Genomic DNA, 20,913 nt, shown 5'->3' on the forward strand with positions numbered 1-20,913 from the left:
TATAATTAGGCAAAAGAAGCGAGCTAGAAAGAAAGGGTTTCTCCAGCGTTATTTTAGAATCGCCCGTGCCCTTCCGTTTCTCGCATCGCTAATTTTTATCTCCCTTTATTTCCCCGGTGCTTCTCATTATCAGTCCGAATCCGTTTCATTGTTCCAATCCTTTTTGTTGAAATCCATTCTCAAACAATATTCAACGTGCATCGCGCGTGAAATGTATCTCGTAACGGAGTCACGCTAGGATATCGAGATATGTCGTTATTTTGCAGTTGCCTTTTCATCGCAACATAATTAAATTGTACTAATAATGCCTTTTCATTAAAAAAAAATGTTCTCCCCCTTCTCTCTGTCTTTTGTCAGCGTGTATCGAATAATGCGCCACTCGATACGCGCCATAGAACCCCGAGAACGAAGTCCTATATCGCCGATAACGACACTCGATACACGCCGCGCACAGGATTCATCCGACAATGGAGCTCCCAAACCAGAAATGCATCCGACATTATCGAAATGCAAATCAGTGCACGGCTCGCACGGGATACGGTACCTGTCGTGGTGGGGCCCATTCCGGAGCCGGACGCCTCGTCGTCGTCGTCGCGATCGCGGCCGTCCTCGTCGTCGTCGATCTCGCCGTTGCCGTGCGGCCTCCAGACCGCGCTGTCCCCGCTCCCGGAACCAGCCTCGTCGGCCAGGAAGCCGTCGGGCCCGAGGTCGGATACCAATTGGGTCTGCACCACCTGCCGCGGGAACACGCAGAACGTGGACACACGTGAGTCATCGTCGCGCGAGTGTGTTACTTGGGCATTTCAGACCGTTTCTAAGGGCACGTCCGCTACAATTGCTTCCCAGAAAAATAGGAGCCAGCGCGAGACGTTACGTGTGAAATATACATATAAAATTTTATAATTCACAATCAATTGGCAATCACAATTAATTTATGACTGGAGGAAATCTTATAAGTCGCCAGAAGATACTTAAAAACTTCAAAAGATTACTTGACCATGTCTGGCCAATTTTTATGTTTAAACTCGCAACGTTTCGACGGTTGGTGATCCTTTTCAAGTGATCTAGCAAAGAAATTAAGATCAGTTCTTTTGATTTGCCATACGGATTTACTGACGCAACTGTAAGTTTCTCTCTCTTTACGTTAAATAAATCTCTCTCGTTTTATGTCCTTTCTGTGTGCAACACGACACTTTGCGTCAGCCTCCAACAATGCGATGCGCATTGATACTGAGTTGAATCATGACTTCGACAAAACCATTTTCATAACATCTACACTGAGAAAAATTTGCACCGGATAAACCTATTAAATAGTGTTTCCGATGGTTAATTTTTCCGATTGCGTTTTTCGATTAAATTACGGATACATCCGGTGAAATTTATCCGATGAAATGCAGTTACCGATGAAATTTGACTGAAAAACCGATCATATATTTCATCGGGTATTCGTTTGTTATTATGTAATTGGATTATCCGATTAAGTATATGTATTTAATCGGACATTTTTCTCAGTGTACATATGCTATATACTCTCGCATTAACAACGATAATTATATCTCACCTTTGTAAATCTTTCCTACATTAATGTCGCCAATCTTACTTTACTTCTCAATCTTTGTACTTCCGACTTTAAGTTATGCAACTTATTTATTTGTCAACTTACTTCTCGTCAATCTTACTTCTCAATCTCTATACTTCTGACTTTAATTTATGTAACTATTTATTTGTTAACTCACTTATGTATCAACTCTTTATTAAAACTACTTGTAATTTCTTTGTTAGATCACTTGAAAAGGACCACAAATCACGGTCGAAACGTTGCGAGTTTAAACATAAAAATTCTGAAGTAATAATTTATATTTCGATGTATTAAATCTTTATATATTTCACACGTAACGTCTTGCGTGGACTCCTATTGCCTATTTTTCCGTGTTCGTTTCTTATTTTATTATTGGAGTCTGTTGATCTTTCTTGATCATTACTTCCCGTTGCCACAATTACTTCCTACCGTCTATAAATAGTATCACGTTATCGAGGGACGAGACGCTAATTGTTATCAATCGTCGGAATACTGCACTCGTTAGACAAGAGCAAGGTGACTACAAATTACAACTTGACTGCGTGGAACGGAAATCGCCGAGTGAGCGTGCGATAACGCGCAATTTCCCGAAATTAATGGCCATTACGCAGTCTCGTCCGGGAAAAGTCTGCCGGGCGCCCAGCTCGGCAACCGCCGCGCGTGATCGCGAGGAGAGATGATAGGGATTAGCTTTGTCATTGGTAACTCATTACGCCGTTCCCATTTACCCGAGGATCTCAATTAACTCACTTGACCCAGCGCGGATACAAGCGGCGTCCGATTAATCGCCCCAAAACTCTCCACTTCGGGCGCACCTCGTCGCATCGCGCGAACGCGACGGAGACGTGGATTTATACTCCGCTAAAATCGGTCAAGCAGCCTCTAATCTCGCGCTCTCCCCCCCCCCCCACACACAACTCGTAATCATTACTTAATGCTTGCACCTGCCAATAATACCTCGAGTTCTACTATTCACCCGGTTATGCGACCCGCCCGATCGCTGCGGTCGCGTTCTACGCACATACAGGGTGTTACGGATAAGATGTGCATCCGCTCGTATACGAGTAGAGCGGGTGAAACTGAAAAGGAAAGTTATGTACCATTTTGTAAAATTCGCAATAGTTATTGAGTAATTAATTAAAACGTCCGAGCGAATGAGCGCGAGGAAAGGCGGTAGGCCGGACTCGGCGGATATTAAGGGGACGCTGGAGTGAAAACATTTGTGTAATATACAAATTACGTGGCTTTTGTGTACAGACCGATAGTGTCCCACTATTCAGGTTAAGTGAAAGAACAGCATGGTATCATTGAAATTAAGTTTAGGAGCTTAACAAAATATCTATTCACTCGAATAAGTTATAGGTTACAGGTTAGAACCTGCAACTTATATTACACAAATGTTTTCATGAATTGACAGTTCTAGGAACAAAAGGTGCCAAAAGTGCAGGATCACTCCAGCATCCCCTTAATATCCGCCGAGTCCAGCCTACCGCTATCCTCGCGCTCATTCGCTCAGACGTTTTAATTAATTACTCGACAACTATTGCGAGTTTTACAAAATGGTACATAACTTTTCTTCTCAGTTTAACCCGCTCTACCTGTATTCGAGCGGATGAACACCTTATCCAACACCCTGTATACGGTGTGCGTATTTGCGAACGACCGTTCGCAGTCCGGGGAATCCCGGAGTGGATCTCCCGGCGACGATCTCGGCCCGCGTTACGGAATCACTAAGTTTATTCGGACGAGCCGTTTATCGGCGAGCGATCGCGCTCGACGGCACGCGGCCAGATCGATCACGGACACCGTGTATACACGCGTATATGCGTGTCTCACGACACTCTAATCAGAAGTAAGCGGCCCGATTCCTCGGCACGCGAATTAACATGCGTGTGGGCACTGTGCGTGTGCCCCACACGCGGTGGTTGCCAACTTTAATCAACGCCGCGTGGACAGCGTGGAAGAATACGAAGCGGTTGAGAGACGAAGGTGACACCAACCCGTGATCGAACTTGTTTAAAAGTTGAGAGGCTTATTTGTTTAGAAATCTGCCCCTAATCTTCATTCTCTCTTCAAGTTTCTATAATTTTGCAGTCTATTAATTTTATATATTTATTATAGCTGCAAAGATAATTAAAAATGCAACACTTACCGCTCTCGTGTCTATTTCTATTGGGTCATCCCGTAAATAATGCAGCGCACAAGAGAGCTCGATTTGCTCTTCAGCTCAAAACCGAAAGACTTTTATCGTCAGCGAATAGAAAGATGTCGTGAATAATAATGGAAAATATATCTTGGACTAAAATTAAAATGTCAAATTTCTTTGCTCTCATTGTAAAAGTATCTCTAAAAAAATCACGTTACTCGGGACGATCCAATAGCAGCGTACATCAACCTTTAATCTCGGCTAAACTTCCTTTTTATCTTTTTCTAATTCTTAGAACTAGAAAAGGATAAAAAGTAAGTTCATCCGCGATTAAAGTTCATCTGCAGTTATAGACATTGGCATATATCAGCGCGCAGCGATTACGAATATCATGCGAGTAATGAGAGATTTTCTACAATTAATTGTTGCAAAACTTATCATTTTATTATTATTGTGATTGCTCTCACGCCGCGTGTTTGTATACTTCTATCGAACGGGTTTGAGCACCCACGTGCTCTTTCAGGTGAAATCCATCCACGCAACGCGACACGTGCCTCGACATACCGTCTGCGATCCCGGCTCTATGAATAATTCTAGATTAGACGAGAATTTATGATTCGTCTGGTCCGTACGTCTGGCAGTCACGGGTCACCGGGCGAGCTTTCCGCACCAATGCCGCTATCGCGATAACAGTTTACGAATTGCGACAAATCGCGCTGCACGGTGAGATCTGCGTCCAACGCGGAAGCGAGAGAACAATTTTTAACGAACCCACCCTGACATCTCGCGTTTTTAATTCAATTCCAAAACGGTAACAAAACAATTTTATATAACTTTATAATTATTATAACTTTATTTACAAAAATTACATGTGTTTATACGCCGTTCCTTTTATGTCAACATCACGAATGTGCAACTGTGCTTTTTAAAAATTGCGAACTGTCATTGTTTCAATTGTAAAGTTCCAAAATTTATGATATTGGCATAAAAGGGACGATATATACTCACACATATAAAATTATGATAATATCATAAATTAAATATATATATTTAATTTATTAATTACATTTGCTATAATATTGAAATCAGCACACGCAGAAGGGGAATTTTTCATTTTACCAAATTTCAAAAGAAGGAAGAACGTGACTTTTGCTCTTTAATCATCGTGGATTCCTCTTCGACGAGAGCCGACCGCCTGTTGTTCGTCGCACGGCGTTTGAATCGGCAAACGAATGAAAATTGCGGCACGATTTAATCCGAGGGAGAGGAATCCACTTAAGACCTCAGCGACGAATTACGGCTTCATGTACTCACCTGATTAATGTGCCTCAATTGGTCAATGAGCGCGCTGGTGTTCACATTGCCGGAGTAGGTAGCCGGCGTCGACGACATCGTTATCGTGAATTCAGGATTGTATCGTTGAGCGTTCAGACTGGAATCTACCACGGTTTTCGTGTATCTGAAATGAGAAAATAAAGACATACGATTGTAATGAAGTCGAACTAATTTCGCAAAACTACATGTAGATAATTTTGTAAACGAGAGATGAATGAAACCATGCAATAAGGCGTCGAGATAATCTTTACTGTAACACAATTATTTATCTATTATCTATTGTAAGAAATATAAATGCGAAATTTCCAACTGAATATAGAATTAATATATAGAAAAGAAATGCAGTAGATGTTGCGAAATGATGTGATAATCGTGTTATCAGACCGTCGCGTTCAGATACTTGACTGCGAAAACGCGAGTACGCGTTGTAACGTTTCAAATACAACGATCGCCGAGTTATGAATAGAATCCGCCGCGAGTGAGCACTTCTTCCGCGAGACCAATTGCGTAAATCACGAACGTTACTTCGATATCTCGCGCGCATGGCTTCTATCTTCCCGTACAAAGATAAGCTCTCGCATCTCCGCCCACAGATAAATTTGTAAACCAAGCAGGTGAATACAGGCTGCTGCGTGTATTCGTTAGAATCTTAAGGGGATCCTAAAGCCGTCTGTTTTATCGACATTCTTTGTTAGAAGTAATCTTTTAATTAAATAGCTTCCTAGAAATGCAAACTCTTTCGAGAGAGGTCGCTGCCACACATCTGTCAGATTGTCAGTAAAGCCACGGTGTTGACGATGCTAGAACTCGATCGAAAATCTCGGTCTGAGCAATGTGTAGTTAATAAAATTGCTGCTTTTTCGTAAAACTTGCAAATTGATCGGCTATAAATTTCTCGGATCGAGTAGAACTTGGGATAAAAAATGTCGATAATTGACGTTTTTAATGCCGCCTCCTATCTTATCGACACTGATCGAGTTCGCCAGCGGCTTTAGGATCCCCTAAATGAGGCGTAATATCAGCCGTACTTGCGAGCAACTAGATGACGCGCAGTCGAAAGACACGGTCGTTCGGATGTTCTCGACTCACTCCGGTCTCTCTTCTCAGATACGTGGGATTTTCGAAGTCAATCTCGCCCGCCGAAAAAATAAAATTAGAAATCGATTTCCCTCGCACGCCATAATCTCGGCGCACTGCTCCTATCCCCGGCGTCGTCCGCTCCGCGCTGATATTTCGCAGAAATGCGACGCGAGCGAAGTCGATCCCGGCGCGCGTACACCGCGCATCCATCCGAGCGCGCGGTTATCTTCCGCGCTTCTATCTTGCGCGGGGTGCTGACCGACAAAAGAGACAAATCGCTTCGTGCCGCTTCGCGGAATACGCCTTCCGCTTTTCGATCGCCACGCGATTAAGCGCCTGCGAATCAATGAACCGGGAACAAATATATCCGCGAATACTCCGCAAGTCGACGTGATATACTTCGCTCTCGCGGGCTTCACGGAGAGCAGCCGTTTCACTCGCGTTGCATCGTTCTTTCTTTTTACGCATAATGTTTTCCCTTTATCGCGACACGCGCTATATAATCGTAAACTGCGAGATACGAGCTAACGTATATTTATGTGTCGCGATGTCGAGTGAGAGTTGCCAATGCTAAATGTATTAATCAACGAAACCATCCAAGTTGTTAATAATAATAATTCATTTCAGCTGCAGCATACATGCTAAGAAGTGGACTTGGTTCATAAACAGTGCCTTCACTCCCATTCGTATCTTCACCCACCCTTGTAGCTATTCTGCCTACCTACGGCAACTCACGTTTTTAACCGCGTACATTTTCCGTTCACGCACACTTCCTATTTAACTTTCTTTTTACTTCTATTTACATCCCCAATTCCGTGCTTAATTATTGCTATCCCTAATCATCGTCATCATCATGGCCGGCTCTACAGCCCCAAGTGGTCCCTGGCCTTCACAACAAATCGCCTCCATTTCACGTCCAATCCTCTGCCAACCCCCTTTTCGGAGAAATGGATATGTGTGTGGCAGAATACTCTCGGTGGTTACCACTTCCCTTCGAGAGATTTAAACTTAGATCTTCTCGTTCATTTGTTTACCAAGGGCCAGCTTCACAAACGTCGGTCAACTGTTAAGGGGATGCTGGAGTGGTTCTGCCCTTTTGGCACCTTTTGCTCCTAGAACCGTCAATTCGTGAAAACATTTGTGTAATATACAAATTATGTGGCTTTTGTGTACGAACCGACAGTGTTCCACTATTCGGACTAAATCAGAGAACAGCATGGTATCATTGAAATTTAGGAGCCTAACAAGAAGTCTATTCACTCGATTAAGTTATAGGTTACCTAACTTACTCGAGCAAATAGATGTTTTGTTAGGCTTCTAAACTTAATTTCAATAATACCATGCTGTTCCTTCACTTAATCTATATAGTGGGACACTGTCGGTCTGTGCACAAAAGCCACATAATTTGTATATTACACAAATGTTTTCACGAGTTGACAGTTCCAGGAGCAAAAGGTGCCCAAAGTGCAGAATCACTCCAGCATCCCCTTAACCAGAGTTCAGTCAACTTGCTATCTTTTTCCATCTTATTATTTAAGAAGAGACAGAGAATCAATTAACCTTAGGTTAGCAGTTAACCGACGTTTGTGAAACTCGCTCTAAGCAGCGCACATTTCTCTGCGCCACGCTCGCCGCCCTAATCGTCGTAGTTATTAAAAATGATGGCAACCAACGCGCTCACGTGTCATTACCAATCTTTTACCAGCGCTTATCGACGTCTCGCATTAGTATCGGCTTTTGTATAAATTTACAATTTCCCTCCCTACGTACGCGTCCGCGAAGATCTCAATTTCTTCGCCCGCGGTCTACCGCTTCTTTCCGCTGTCCGCTATTATACCTTACTATTCGTATGAAAAATATCACATCGCCAAACAGGCGTACCGAGGTATCCAGCGTAGCTAGATGGCTCGATAGCGAATTGAAATATCGGCGAAGTCGCGGGGCCGACTCTTCTCCTCGGTGCTCCTGAATGCCGGCCATTCACGGAACGACCTCCTTCGAGAGAGATCGTCCTTCACCCCTCCCCGAGTCCCTTTTCACCCCGCGCACATGTCGCGCTTCTCAGTTTTCCCGCACCACCAGCGTCTTCCGGCGATTTTCCCCGCGAACTTTCCGCCGCTCCTTTTCCGCTAAATCGCACCCCGCGGCATCCATCTCGGGCCGTATCTTCTTTTAAAGCGCTATATAACGTGCGTAAAGTTTCCTTTACGGGCTCCCTTGTCAGTCGGCGAATTTCGAACGTGCAAAACTTGAGGATTATAATTTTACGGTTCTTTGAAAATTATTAGTGTACACTTGTTGTACGCGAGGAGGCAGGCTGGGAGATCAGATATGGTACTTTGCCGCTTCCTTTCGCACCTCACCTGTCGCGCCTCTTTCCCTTACTCCGCTCGAGTGCCTCTTCATCCCTGACGCGAGTACAATCCGCCCCGTCTCGACGGCGCGGAGGCGAAGGCCGGGTGAAACGAGCCGACAAAAACTGGTTCTCCCGGCGATCGAACGCGAAAACTGTCCGGATGAAAATGACGCATTTCCACCTCGCTGCGTATTATCGTAGCGTACGCCGGACGTTTGCTAACTGGCGATACTGCGGTCAAAGAACGGACGAAGAGGAAAGAAGAATGAGGGAGATATAAGAGTGACCCCGCCCACCTCTGGAGCATATTATTTCGGCACGAGCCTGTTTCCTCGGGAACAATTTCGCTCCTCGGTAACTCGACGGCGCGATCGGCGCTTTTGTAATTAAAGCTCGCGTTCAATTTCCACTAAAGTTCGCTCGAAGCTGAATGAAGGACGGAGGTGAATTAGCGAAAGGTTTGACTTTCGGCGACCGTAACTCGAAAGGACTTTCTCGACCCCGCTTGACGCTCTCGCGGTCTCCCGCGAAGGTATGCCCGCTGCAAATTGGTCAAAGAATCCGTGAATGAACGGGGAAAGGGGGACGCGACGGACGTGGAGGGACGAGAGCCTTTATAGCGCGTATGGGTGGTTCGGCCGAGGCATGTACTCGCGCATCGATCTCTCGAGCGCCGAGGAGATGGAACGTGCTTCGGGGGCAGATTAATATTTCAATGCCGAGAAAGAGCGCCGTGAGACGCCGCCATTATTCCGCGGATTCCGAAAGCAAGGAGCCGCGCGTGTCATCTTGCGTGAAATAGGACAGCGGTCTGGTTTCCGACCTAAATACGAAAGTCGTGTCCCTCGAGCCGCCTTTTGTCATTCCGAAGTGGTGGGGCTTAATGCGGTTTCTTAAATAAGACGCGGCTTTTCCTTGCCTCATTCGTACATTGGGGGACAGCAAAACACAAAATAAATAACAATAAGCAATAAATTATTTTAAGTTAAGGCTCTGTGTAAGAACGATAATAAATATTAATTATGGTAAGGGCGGTAGGAGCCTTTGACAAATTTTTTACGATATTTGCATGTGTTTGCACTTGGATGGAAAAGAACAGAAACACAACTTTGAATATTAAATATTCGAAGTTGTGTTTCTGTTCTTTTCCATCCAAGTGCAAACGCATTCAAATACCGTAAAAAATTCGTCAAAGGCTCCTGTCGCCCTTACCGTAGTTAAATAAGCAATAAATTCGCAATGGAAAAGACAAATGAATGCGTGCGAATTAAGCGATTTTTATCGGAAAAAGTGTTGCTAAAGTGTAAAATATAAAACTGCAATGTATGCGCGTTGTCGAGTGGCAATTAAATGGCAATTGAATCCGGATAACAGTTGCAGCCTTAATGTCCTGTGTATAAGGTAGCGACGAATCACAAAGTTGATCAAGGCATATAATTGATATTTTATATACCTCGAGGAGAGAGAAATGGCCATCAAATTTTTCCCGAAAGAACGCGGTATCGGTTTTAGAAGCCATTTCATACAGATAACATTGGAATTTGGAGTAACGACAGCTGTCCCCATTGGATTGCGTTTGTGTCGAGGAATCCGGCAACGCGATCGAAATAGCCATTTTAGAGACGGCATCCAATCAAGATAAAATTGCCGTATCGGAGGAGCAGCTTCATTTTAGAATCGCTTTAATCAAACTCATTTCGCGCAGCAAGGAGAAGCGCTCTTATAATTGAGCGGATCAACGACAAGAAGTTCGCTCGATTATCGCGGCGGTTCGTTGGTCACATTGAAGCGCTAAACGCAACTAAATTAATCGCGGCTAGTCTCCTTAATGGCCGGATACAGGCGCGTTCTCACGATTGTTAGGAGATACCGATTGTCCGTCCGTGGAAAGGAACGACAATTCGGCAGGGAACAAAAACCGGACGTCTCGCGGTCGGGAGAACAATGGTTATTACTTAGAGCTTAACAGGCGCGTCCTCTCGTTGTTTAAACTCGTTAATTAATTCATAAAATTCCACTTTTTTTACGTCAGTCTCTGCGCCTCGTCAAAATTTGCGTCAGTCCGTCGAGTTTGCATCGCGGTCAATTCCATCGAAATTGAAATTCAGTCTAATTGACCTGACTTCATATTACTTCATATTCGACTTAATTTAATTTTAATGAAAATTATAACTAATGCTGCAATATAAACAAATATAAAGTTAGAAAACAATATTAGTCGTTGAGATGGTAAACGAGAAGAAATATAGGCGATGTGAGCCGTCAGATTGAAGGTGGTCAAATTACATACAATTTTGGTTTAAAAATACATTAGAAAAATGTATAACATTGCGATAAAAATTGTACGTTTCGGACTCCTTCAGCAATACATTGTTGGTTAAAACTACTTAGTCTAAACATATTATTAAGAAGCGATGAGTCATGATAATCTTAGTATTGATGCTCGACACCGACAGAAAAAATTTCCGGATGCAATGCTATTACACTTCAGTGTGTCATAAAATAGGTTCGATATAGCAATCATATTTATCACAGAGAAAGGAATATTTTAATCTTAAATGAAAAATTCTAAAATCTAGAATAAAATGATAGTACGTATCGTCTTTTGTCGAATGGTGCCAACTTCGTCAGATGTAAAATGGAGAAAATTTGTTCTAAACGCAAGAATATATAAACTTACATTTATATAAGTTACTTTTGTCTCAATAGGAGAATAAGAATTATTGATTTTATTTCGATATTGTCTTATTTTTATACTAAATGAGGTTGTGAGAAATATAAATGCGTCAAGAATATTTTTTGTCTCGGTAACAGAAATCCTTTCTGAGGGTGCACCATTAATTCAATTTAAATTAAAACTCTTTCGCAAAAGTTTTCTTTACGGTACGGAAAAGGTGGCTGTTTACTATTGGACGCTACATAGAGAATTTCAAAATAATTATAAGTCGTTTATCGATTTAATACGTGAATTTACTGACGACAATGATTCCATCTGAATGAAACTGTCTTCTGTCCGAAAAGAAACCGACGCGCAGGACAAGGTGGAAAGCGGTATACGAATTTTAGATAACAATTATTGGGCTGCCAACATCTTGCTGAAGGAGCGCTCGTTCGTGTGACTTATAAAAATGTTGAATCTTCATTTTTGTTTCCTTCTGTCGATCGCGCTGCGAATCGACGAAGGCCGTGTTTATCTTTGAAGCCTGATCTTCGGCTCACTCCCTTAAAAGGGGCATTTTTGCTAATGCCCCGGCGACAAATGGACCGAGAGCCAGGGCTCTCTATGAATGACTGGCTATTCACGTCGCTAGAACATTGATATTCCAGCAGATGCTATCTCTCGAAATGTCTCGATATATATATATGTATATGCAGCATCATCCAGTCGCGCGAATGCATTATTTATAACATATATCGTCCGCGCAATTCGTTCCCATTCGAACGACGTATCGGATAAGCGTATGCTAATATATCGTCCGCACTGTTCGACGTCAACCGAGCGTGTCGATGAAGCTGCAGCTAAATTAGAAGAATGATCGTAGCGCGATACGCGCGATACGTTGATGACGCATTGCGCGCGCGCACTCTTTATAGTCTCCTCGGCGTTATCTGCCGCACTTATCTTTGATTTATGTACATTTGTTCCTCTTAGATTTACGTTGGAAACGAACAGCCTCCCGATATTTACCGTAAAGAGCCCCAAATACGCCTCGCGACACGAGCTGCGTAAGCAGAAAGTTTGTTTCTCAAGAGGGAGAGAAAATTTCAATGTAGACCTTTCGCGTAATTTTATCTGGCGGTAATTGCAACCTGACTAATGGACCGCTAACTCTTCAAGACCGCAAAACGAGGCAAAAGTTGAAGCGGCGCTTTCGGGAAAGCCGGCGGTTTCCGCGCGTCTCGATTTAATTACAGAGCTCCAGCGCCGAGGTGTGTTTTGCCCGATTCTTTTTTTTTTCTCTCTCGGTAAACGTTACTCCGGGTCCTTTGTACCGTAATTCGCATAACGCACGCTCCAATTATTCCCGAGGCACTCGTTTGTTTGTCAGCGATCTCGCCTCGCGGCAGAACGAGAAGATCGATGAATGTGCGCGTGAGCGCTCGGCGCATCGTCATCGCATTACGCGGAGGTGTCGGGATTCGCGACGTCGTGCCCGCGTCGTCGTCGTCGTCGACGTCGCCGCCGTCGATGATCCGAGTCATCGTCGGGGAACTCGCTTTCCGAAGCGGGTACGTGATCGCCGGTGGCCGGCCGACGCGAGGCGAAGCGCAGCGCCTGTGCCCAGCCGTATCGGACACAGACGATATACGGTTTCAGCACGCGATTTAGATATCAGGTTCCGCGGTTCGTCACGACGATCGAACGCACCGCGGAGTGCGTGTCGTCGCGGCGGAATTAATCGGGAATTATTCCTGCGTTTAGAGCGAGCGCGGCCGCGTGTATCAACGCGACGACGTATTGAATTATCCATGACTGTACCGCGTTAGGAAAAAAAAAAACAACTCAAACACGGAACGTTATTTCGAAGATAAATGGAAAACTGTTAAACTCTCTCAGTGTCGCGTTACAGCCGTATTTTCAATAAACGAAAACGACGAGCTCTTGTATAATGTGCAATTCTCATTTGCCTTTTAACTCTGTCGTAACCACCGGCGGACGTGTAAATCTCAGTTACATTTTTTAACGAGACTCTCTGAAGTAATAAACAAATAATAATAAAATTATACGTTAGGTAAACATCAGTTGATCGCGAAAGGGGTTAAATGCGATTCCACGCGGAGTGAATTTTCCCTTAAAGTTTATTCTTGAAGATCGTGTGATCGCGGGACAACGTGGCACTTTGAACAACTCTTTGAGTTTTCGTCATACATTTTCCCAGCAAAACGTATGGCTAAATTTCGAAAAACCCCCGTAAAATTCTTCGAAACGCCCACGATTGCATAATTCTCCGGATCAATTTGAAAAGAAAATTCTCCCCGCGTTCACTGAGAAAAATTTTCGTCGTATACACCAATTAAATGACGTTTCCGATTGGTTAATTTTTCCGATTAAATTAACCCGATGAAATTTGATTGAAAAACCGATCGCATTTTTCATCGGATATCCAACCTAATCGGACACGTCCGTTTGTTATTACGTAAATGGATTACCCGATTGTATTTAACCGCACATTTTTCTGCGCGCACGAATTGATCCGCGCGGGAATTCCTCGAGCGTCGCCCGCAGCTTCCGTCCGGCGAGGATCGATCTCGCGGGACGGGAAGAACACGTTCGAGCGATCGAGAACCGAGACGGGCGAGAGAAGCGGCGGCGAGAAATAGCAGCGCGCGCGGATCGTCTTGCGACATCGTGACCTCGTGGCTGAGATGTTTGGCTGCGTCGTCCGGCCGACACGGTCGGTCGGCGCATCGGCGCGGCCCGCGGCGTTACGCGCGCGCACAGCACGCACACACGCGCGCACGCATACACACACGCACGCACGTGCCGTACGCGCGTTACGTAGACGCGCAGTATTATCGCTGTGTTATCCCCCGGCGTACGTGTCCGCACCCACACGCGCGCCGTCAGGTACCGGGCGACGCTGCGGCGCCCGTTTGCTCTCGTTGCCAGACTCTTTGGCGGCTTGGCGTCCCACAGGCTACGCGCTGCCATCTCCGGTCCCCCTCCCCGCCTCGTCTACCCCGCCGTCTCACCCTCGCAACACGTCATCTTTCTCTTCCTCCTTTGGTCCTCGGTCTCTCTCTCTCTCTCTCGTCCTCCTCCCGCCCCTCTTCCGCCCTCTCCTTTTCGCGCCGTTTCCAACGACGTCGTCTTCGCCGATGTCCGAGAGTGGCATTGAGGAAGAGTCGCGTCTTTCTTTTTTCTCAGCCCCCCCCCCCCCACCCCACGCCCTTCTCCGCGTTTGGGATCTTCTAGCCGAAGAGGCTGCGCTGTAGCCCGCTGTTATCGATGCTACCGTATCGTGTAGAGATCGTCGTCGCTCGATAAGGAAAAAAGGAAAAACCTACTCCGAGGCGCGCGCGCGGTTGCGAGATATCTGATTTCAGCGGCGGTTGAGCGTCGTTCATTTTTAAGGGTGTCATCGTACTCGCGCGACTTAATTCCGCCAGTTAACCCAGATTTGCCCGTCGTCCTTCTAGGTGGCTTCATTTGCGTTCATCTATTATCATTTCTCAGGGCGGCGGCGATATCGCCGTGTTTGCTCATCGTCCGTTCTGGAAGGCCGCCTTATTTCAAAGAGATTAAACAATTCTTTTCAACTGTACGCTCTGTGTTTTTCTTGCACTTATTACGTTCACAGGAATAAAGACTCGTATGTCGCCTTCCCTCTTTCGGGTAAAAAGCTCCAGGCATTTATATCCGGCTTAAGTGAGAAGATGTGGTCCATTATGCACAATGTATATATGCGTCGTATGGATCGGGTCCGTTTTCAAACAGAATTAGGCGGGATGTCCAGATTTGCAGCGAGCGTCGGAGCGCGAGAACCGGGGGAAAAGGGCTCGGTCGTTTAATTAATTTAATTTACCCGCGCAATATATCCCGAAATTAATGAAATTCGTTACCGCGTAACATAAATTATTTTCGGGGGAAACCCAGAGTGCGCGCCGTCGAATGGTGCGTGAGAGACGCCCCGGCTTTTCAATCAACCCCCTCCCCGCGCCCGTTAGGAATCGAATTACCGGAGTTGGCGGGCGCGCTCAATCGGGGGTTGCCGGAGCGGTTTCACTTCCCGCTCCGGATCGAATCGTGCGGAATCCTCGACGGCTTCCCCGACGGATCGAATCTCATTTAGATTTCCACGGTGAGATACTGTACTCGTGTACGCGCCCGCCCGAGAGAGGCACGCGGGCGGGCTGGGGAGAAGGAGAAGGGCCCTTCCGGTGGAAGCCGTGGCACGCGAACGGCGTGTGTGCGTTTTATTTATATGCACACGTGCGCGCGTTGCACGAGCGGTGACCGCGCGCGGAACTTCGGCGTCGCGTCGCGTCGCGTCGGCTCGGGCGAGCCTGGATTTCGCGAGATTTAACGGCCGCGCCTGCCGGGAATACGTTATCGGGCGGTTTCGCGATGAAGCTGCAACCCGGGGCAGCGCGCGGCGCGCTGCCGTAAAGCCCGCGTCCCACGATACGGGATTCCGGAGCGCGCCGCGTGACGTTTACACGGTGCTCGCCCGCGTGGAATACAAAGAGAGTTAAGATACGGGCGAGGAGAACAATTGAGGAGAGGGCCCAGGTGGAAGGGGGAGGAGGAGGAGGAGGAGGGAGGTCGAGCGGCGCGCACTTGCCTCAAGTAGGCCTCGTTCCCGCCGCGCGGCGGATGTTACGTATGCAAAAATTCGCCGAGGTCCGCGGGGAATTAACGAATCCGCGCGCCTTGGCGAACGCTTCGAGTATTCCCCTCGTCGCGATACGTCGCAATCTCATTTAGACGTTCGGCTTACGCTCGACGTTCGATTATCCCTTCGAACTATCTTCCGCACGGTCGGTTATACGTACATTATCGCTGGACCGAGTCTGGAACTCTCTCCCTCTCTCGTCAAAATAGAGAGTACGCTACAAACATTGCAGTTTATGTCCGTACGGGAAAAAAAGGTGCTGTTGAATTGAACAAAATGAAGTTGCTTGAATGAAAACGTTAACGTCACGAGCTGCCACAAACATGAATAATTCACTCAATTGTATTCGCTATGGATTTTAATTTTAAGCATTGAACTAAATATCCAGATTATCGAGACGACAGTCTGACGTTTGTCGTTTATTAATACTGATGTTGTTTCGACGATTTTGTTTCAATTACCCTGATCTCGTTGATACAACATCATTCTCTTTTTCCGTGCGTAAAACAGAGGCTGCACTATAATGCGTGTACATTTATTAAGATCTTAAGGAAGGAGTAATAATGTCAGAAATAATAGAGGAAGAACAGATAATCAACATTATATCAATTTACAATAGGAGCGACTGGAAAAACATGGAAAAGACGATAACCAATTTAGTGGAAGGAAGAGAAATGTATTGTCATAGGAGGAGACTTGAATATTGAGATCTCTTTTGTATATGTATCTTCTATAATTGAGATTAATCGGAAGGTAGGACGTAGGACTAAATGAACATCACCGGTACCCTTATACATGACCGAACAATTCTTTACTGCAGAGAGCTACGTGCTAGAGAGAGGGAGAGTTACAACTGCGAGAGAAAGGGAGGGAGGGGAGAGCGCGTTCGCAAAAGCACACAGTTCGTCCAACAGAAAAGAGTATAAAGAACAAAATTAAAAAGATACTAAAAGTGTTCGTACGTAATGATCTTGAAGAATATGCTAGCGGGGAAATTAAAAAATAGATTAGAAATTGTGGGAAGTGTGGGTGTAAGACAAACGCGACAGACCGGGGACACTGTAATGCAATTCCGTCGAACGAGTGCACGGAAAATGTACTTTGTATGAAGGAGCGAAAATGTATAACGCATTGCCAGCCCGGATAAAGAGTTGCGAGAAAATCGAGCCGTTTAAACGAATGTTGAAAGAGTGTATTGTAAAGAATGTAAATTAATGTATATTACATTATAGCTGAGAAAGCTAATAAAGATCGATCTCTCTCTCTCTCTCTCTCCCCCCCCTCTCTCTCTCTGTTTCGATATTCTCATTTCACGGTCGAGTAGCAGGCATCTCGAGTGACTGCGGACAATGGTTTGATAAAGGCGAAGGCGCTGCTCCGTCTCTCCCTCGCGTCGCCGATATCGGGGGCGACTCCTCTCCGTTTCGTCGCCGATGGTTAATTAAGCAGCGGGAGCGCGCCTCGATCCGACGATCGAGTGGCACCTTATCGATCGCGAGACGGTATAATTTGGCACGTGAACGCGCCTCGTCCGAGCCGGGCTGTCACGTGCGAGAGGGCCACGTGGGGGGAGAGGAGAAGCGGAGCGAGGCCGGTGCGAGGGCGTCTTAAGGCGAGGCCACCCGGCCTCGTTGATTAATAAGGGTGCGAGAGAGCTACCTTCGCGTTCCATTCTCCCGCGCTCCTCATCCGCGCGCCCCGGCTCTCTCGCGCCACGTTCGTTCCCACGAAAGCGCATTCCGCGGCGGCGGCGGCGGCTCGGATTTTGAGCGACGGCAGTTTCGATTAGCGAATCGCGTGTGCGTTTGTTAACCCCTCGCGCGGCCCATTTATTCTCCCCTCGCCCTCCCCACCCCGGGCATTTTATTCGGCCCCGAGAGGCGCGGCCGAGGCGAACGTTGTTCTCCCATTTTTCTTTTGTTACAGCAACAGCTCTCCACGGCCGATACGGTAACGCGTTTAGAATGAACTTATATTTGCCCGGGCATTATGTACAATGTAACCGTCGGAGAAATGGATTGTTGTCGGTGATTTAGCAAGACGCCGCGCGTCGATTAATCTCGCGATCCTCTTTGTAGCCGGAAGGCGAACAACGATACTCTCGGCACGCGGGGGAAAAAATTGCGGAAGAGAGAAAGGAAAATTGTCGGAAGTGTACTCACTCTCCGACGCGTTCGCCGTTCCAGCAACGTTTGTCGGGGTAATCCTCGCAGATCGCGTCCGCCAACGTGCCGTAGAAGATGCGGGACCTGACGACGCTCGCCAGGAAGTTGGCCAGCTGCTTGTGCAACTGGTCCACCAGGTCGTCTTGCGCGTGAGACGACGGCGCAGCTGCGTGCCGCGGTTCCACGCCGCTGGACGACGGGGACGACCTCGCAGCTGCATCCGAGGACACTGGGCTCTTCTCCTCGGGCGGCAGCAGCTCCGAGCGACCGCACACCTTCCTCACCTGAAAGCAGATCGAATCCATCGATCCCGCCGCTCGTTACACATACGCGAGATGAAAATTCCACGAGAAGCTTGGCTATGTATAGACCGAGCACCGGTGATTTTCCTCAATTATTAACGACGACTAACAAAATCACTCGAAAGGAAACGAGAAAACCGTGTTAAGCTCGTATCGGAGACCACGGATTGAGATTGAGATTGGACTGAAACTCGACCGATCGGAGTTAAGTTCACTAATATCTTTCGCAATAAAGTTTCTGTATTATTAAAAGTGCCAGGTATGGTCAAGAAAACACTGGCGTTGTTAATTACCGCTGGCGACGTTAAAGAATTCTTATTAGTTTAATGAATTTTACTCCGATTGGTCAAAGCTATAAGATGAAATTGAACGTCTCGACCTCGGGCATCCTCAACAAACACAATTGAAAACGCACAAGGGGAAGCCACGGTAAAAGATGTCAATTTTACGCCGGAGCACGGGTCCATTCTTGACTAGACTCGGCCGAAACGCCGCGTGTTCCCTTTCCGATCCTACCGGTTCAATTATCGCAAACATGATTCGTAAAGGGAGCGAATGCAACATTAACGATATGACAGATGGCGGCCTTCTTTTCAACCGAGGGAGAAATCGAGCGGATCGAAGTGGCCGCGATGCGAGAGACGGGTGCTCGCCGACGTGTCCGGGACACCCCGTTCATCAGCGCGCCGCAGCTGGCTGCAAGTGTACGGTAAACCGCCGTATAAAGATCGGCCCGGTAAAAATTTCCGCGCCCCGGCTCTTACGGCGCGGCCGTTCTCTGGGAAAAAGAAGACAGCAGCCCATTTTGGGGCCCACAATTAGTAATCGAATTATTTGGATTGTTCCTAACTCTAATCTTTTACGAACTTTATCCCGCGTAACTAAAAATCGCAATTAGCTATTCTAGCTATATCCCAGATTTCAAAGTAATTAATACTCATCAATTCTCTCAATTAGTTCTGTCGCTATTCAGTAACGCAGAGATAATTTTCACTTAAGGGGATCCTAACGTTGCCTGTCGACATTCTTTGTTAGAAGTAATCTTTTAATTGGCTTTATAGAAATGCAAAACTCTTACACGGAATTTAAGTACGCGGCAAAATCTAGACTGTGCTGGTCGACTTTATATCAAAAACGAAACAAAAAAAATTTTACTAATTTTGAGCCCGTATCAGACTCCCGACTCTGACTCGACTACTGACTCGGACTCCCGACTATGATTCAACCAATTAGAGCGGCGTCTATTCCCGAGTCGGCAGTCAGGGTCGGCCGGTGCTTCGCTGTGATTGGTTGAATCATAGGGCTCAGTAGTCGAGTCAGAGTCGGGAGTCTGTAGTCTGATACGGGCTTAAGAGGCGCTAACCGAAATGTTAAGTTAACTACAAGAAAAACGGTCAAAATTTTTCCCGGAGTAGAGTTACGAACAATCCAAATAATTCGATTACTAATTGTGGGCCCCAAAATGGATTGCTGTCTCTTTTTCCCCAGAGTATCAGCGCGCCGCAGCTGGCTGCAAGTGTACGGTAAATCGTCGTATAAAGATCAGCCCGGTAAGAGCTTTCGCGCCCCGGCTCTTACGGTTGGAAAGTGTCGCCGCGGCGAAACGACTTGTTCCGAACGACGTCAATTTCTCGACGATTTAATAGGCGACGCGCCCTGACAGTTCTTTTTCACGCTCGGCCGCGTCACGCCGCGTTTCGGCGCGTTCACGCGTTAATCAAGGCGTGCACGCGCGCACATGTACTCGCCAAAGAGTAATTCCCCGTCCCAAGGGCGACGCGACGGGGCTCTTTCTCGGGGACATTTTTCTAAAGCGCATTGAAACACGTGAAACATTATGACAGCTGATGGCGGTATTTTTACAGCGTTCTCGGGATTTTGCAAGACTCGACGAGAAATAGTGTAGCGCGCGTCTTTTTATAGCGTAATGTCCGTCTGAGATGTCCAGAGACCGAAACGTGCGCTTGCCAAAAGCGCAACTTTTCTCGTCTTCTTCCGCACGCCAGCCACGTGTACGTGTGTACGTGTGCGCGAGCCCGAGGTAATCTAAGGTGCATTCACAACGATCACGTACAGGAACTCGCGATATTTCAGCCGGCTTAAGCTGTAAATTGCTATTTATGGATCACGTAGGGGTCCGCAAACGCAATCGCGCAACGGCGAAATTATCAAATCGTACTCCTCGGCGAGCGGCAGGATGATTTTAACGTGATTTCCCCGGGAACAGATTTGTAATAGGTCGATCCGCGTCGCGTATCCGAGAGCTTCCAAGCATTTCAGCGTGCCGATGCACAGCTCGGTCTCAAAGATAAAAGCGTTTCCCCTCGAAGCGAAAGTTTTCTCCTGCGAACGAAGGAAAAAAAAGAAATGTCGCCCGAATCGAAAACAGTTCCGCCTTGGTTTCAAGTGTCCAAGCGAAACGTCGAAACGATTTTGTAAAAACACGCTTCTCTCTCCGCTCCATTTTCCGCTACTTTTTTCCCCCCCTTTGCTCGAAATAAGATCTTCTATTTTGCGAGACTTTATGCCATTTGACGAAACTCCTCGGTACCTTTTATGGGCGATAGATGAAAATGTCTACTCTAACGGGGAGAGTCGACATAGCGATAAGAA

The 20,913-nt window shown here is 46.5% G+C and overlaps 1 protein-coding gene across 1 annotated transcript in view; it reads right to left on the minus strand.

The window, feature by feature from the left end:
- LOC105570078 (division abnormally delayed protein) overlaps window positions 1-20,913 on the minus strand; it is a 53,254-nt gene that overhangs the window by 2,686 nt on the left and 29,655 nt on the right. The window contains exons 5-7 of the mRNA XM_012027033.1: window positions 17,996-18,282; window positions 5,040-5,184; window positions 545-734 (exon numbers count right to left, since the gene is read on the minus strand). Coding sequence (XP_011882423.1) covers window positions 545-734; window positions 5,040-5,184; window positions 17,996-18,282 — 622 coding nt within the window. The remainder of the gene's footprint in view (window positions 1-544; window positions 735-5,039; window positions 5,185-17,995; window positions 18,283-20,913) is intronic.

The sequence above is a fragment of the Vollenhovia emeryi genome, unplaced genomic scaffold (assembly GCF_000949405.1).
Source record: "Vollenhovia emeryi isolate VEMERY1.0 unplaced genomic scaffold, V.emery_V1.0 DF939122.1, whole genome shotgun sequence".
Lineage (NCBI taxonomy): Eukaryota > Metazoa > Arthropoda > Insecta > Hymenoptera > Formicidae > Vollenhovia > Vollenhovia emeryi.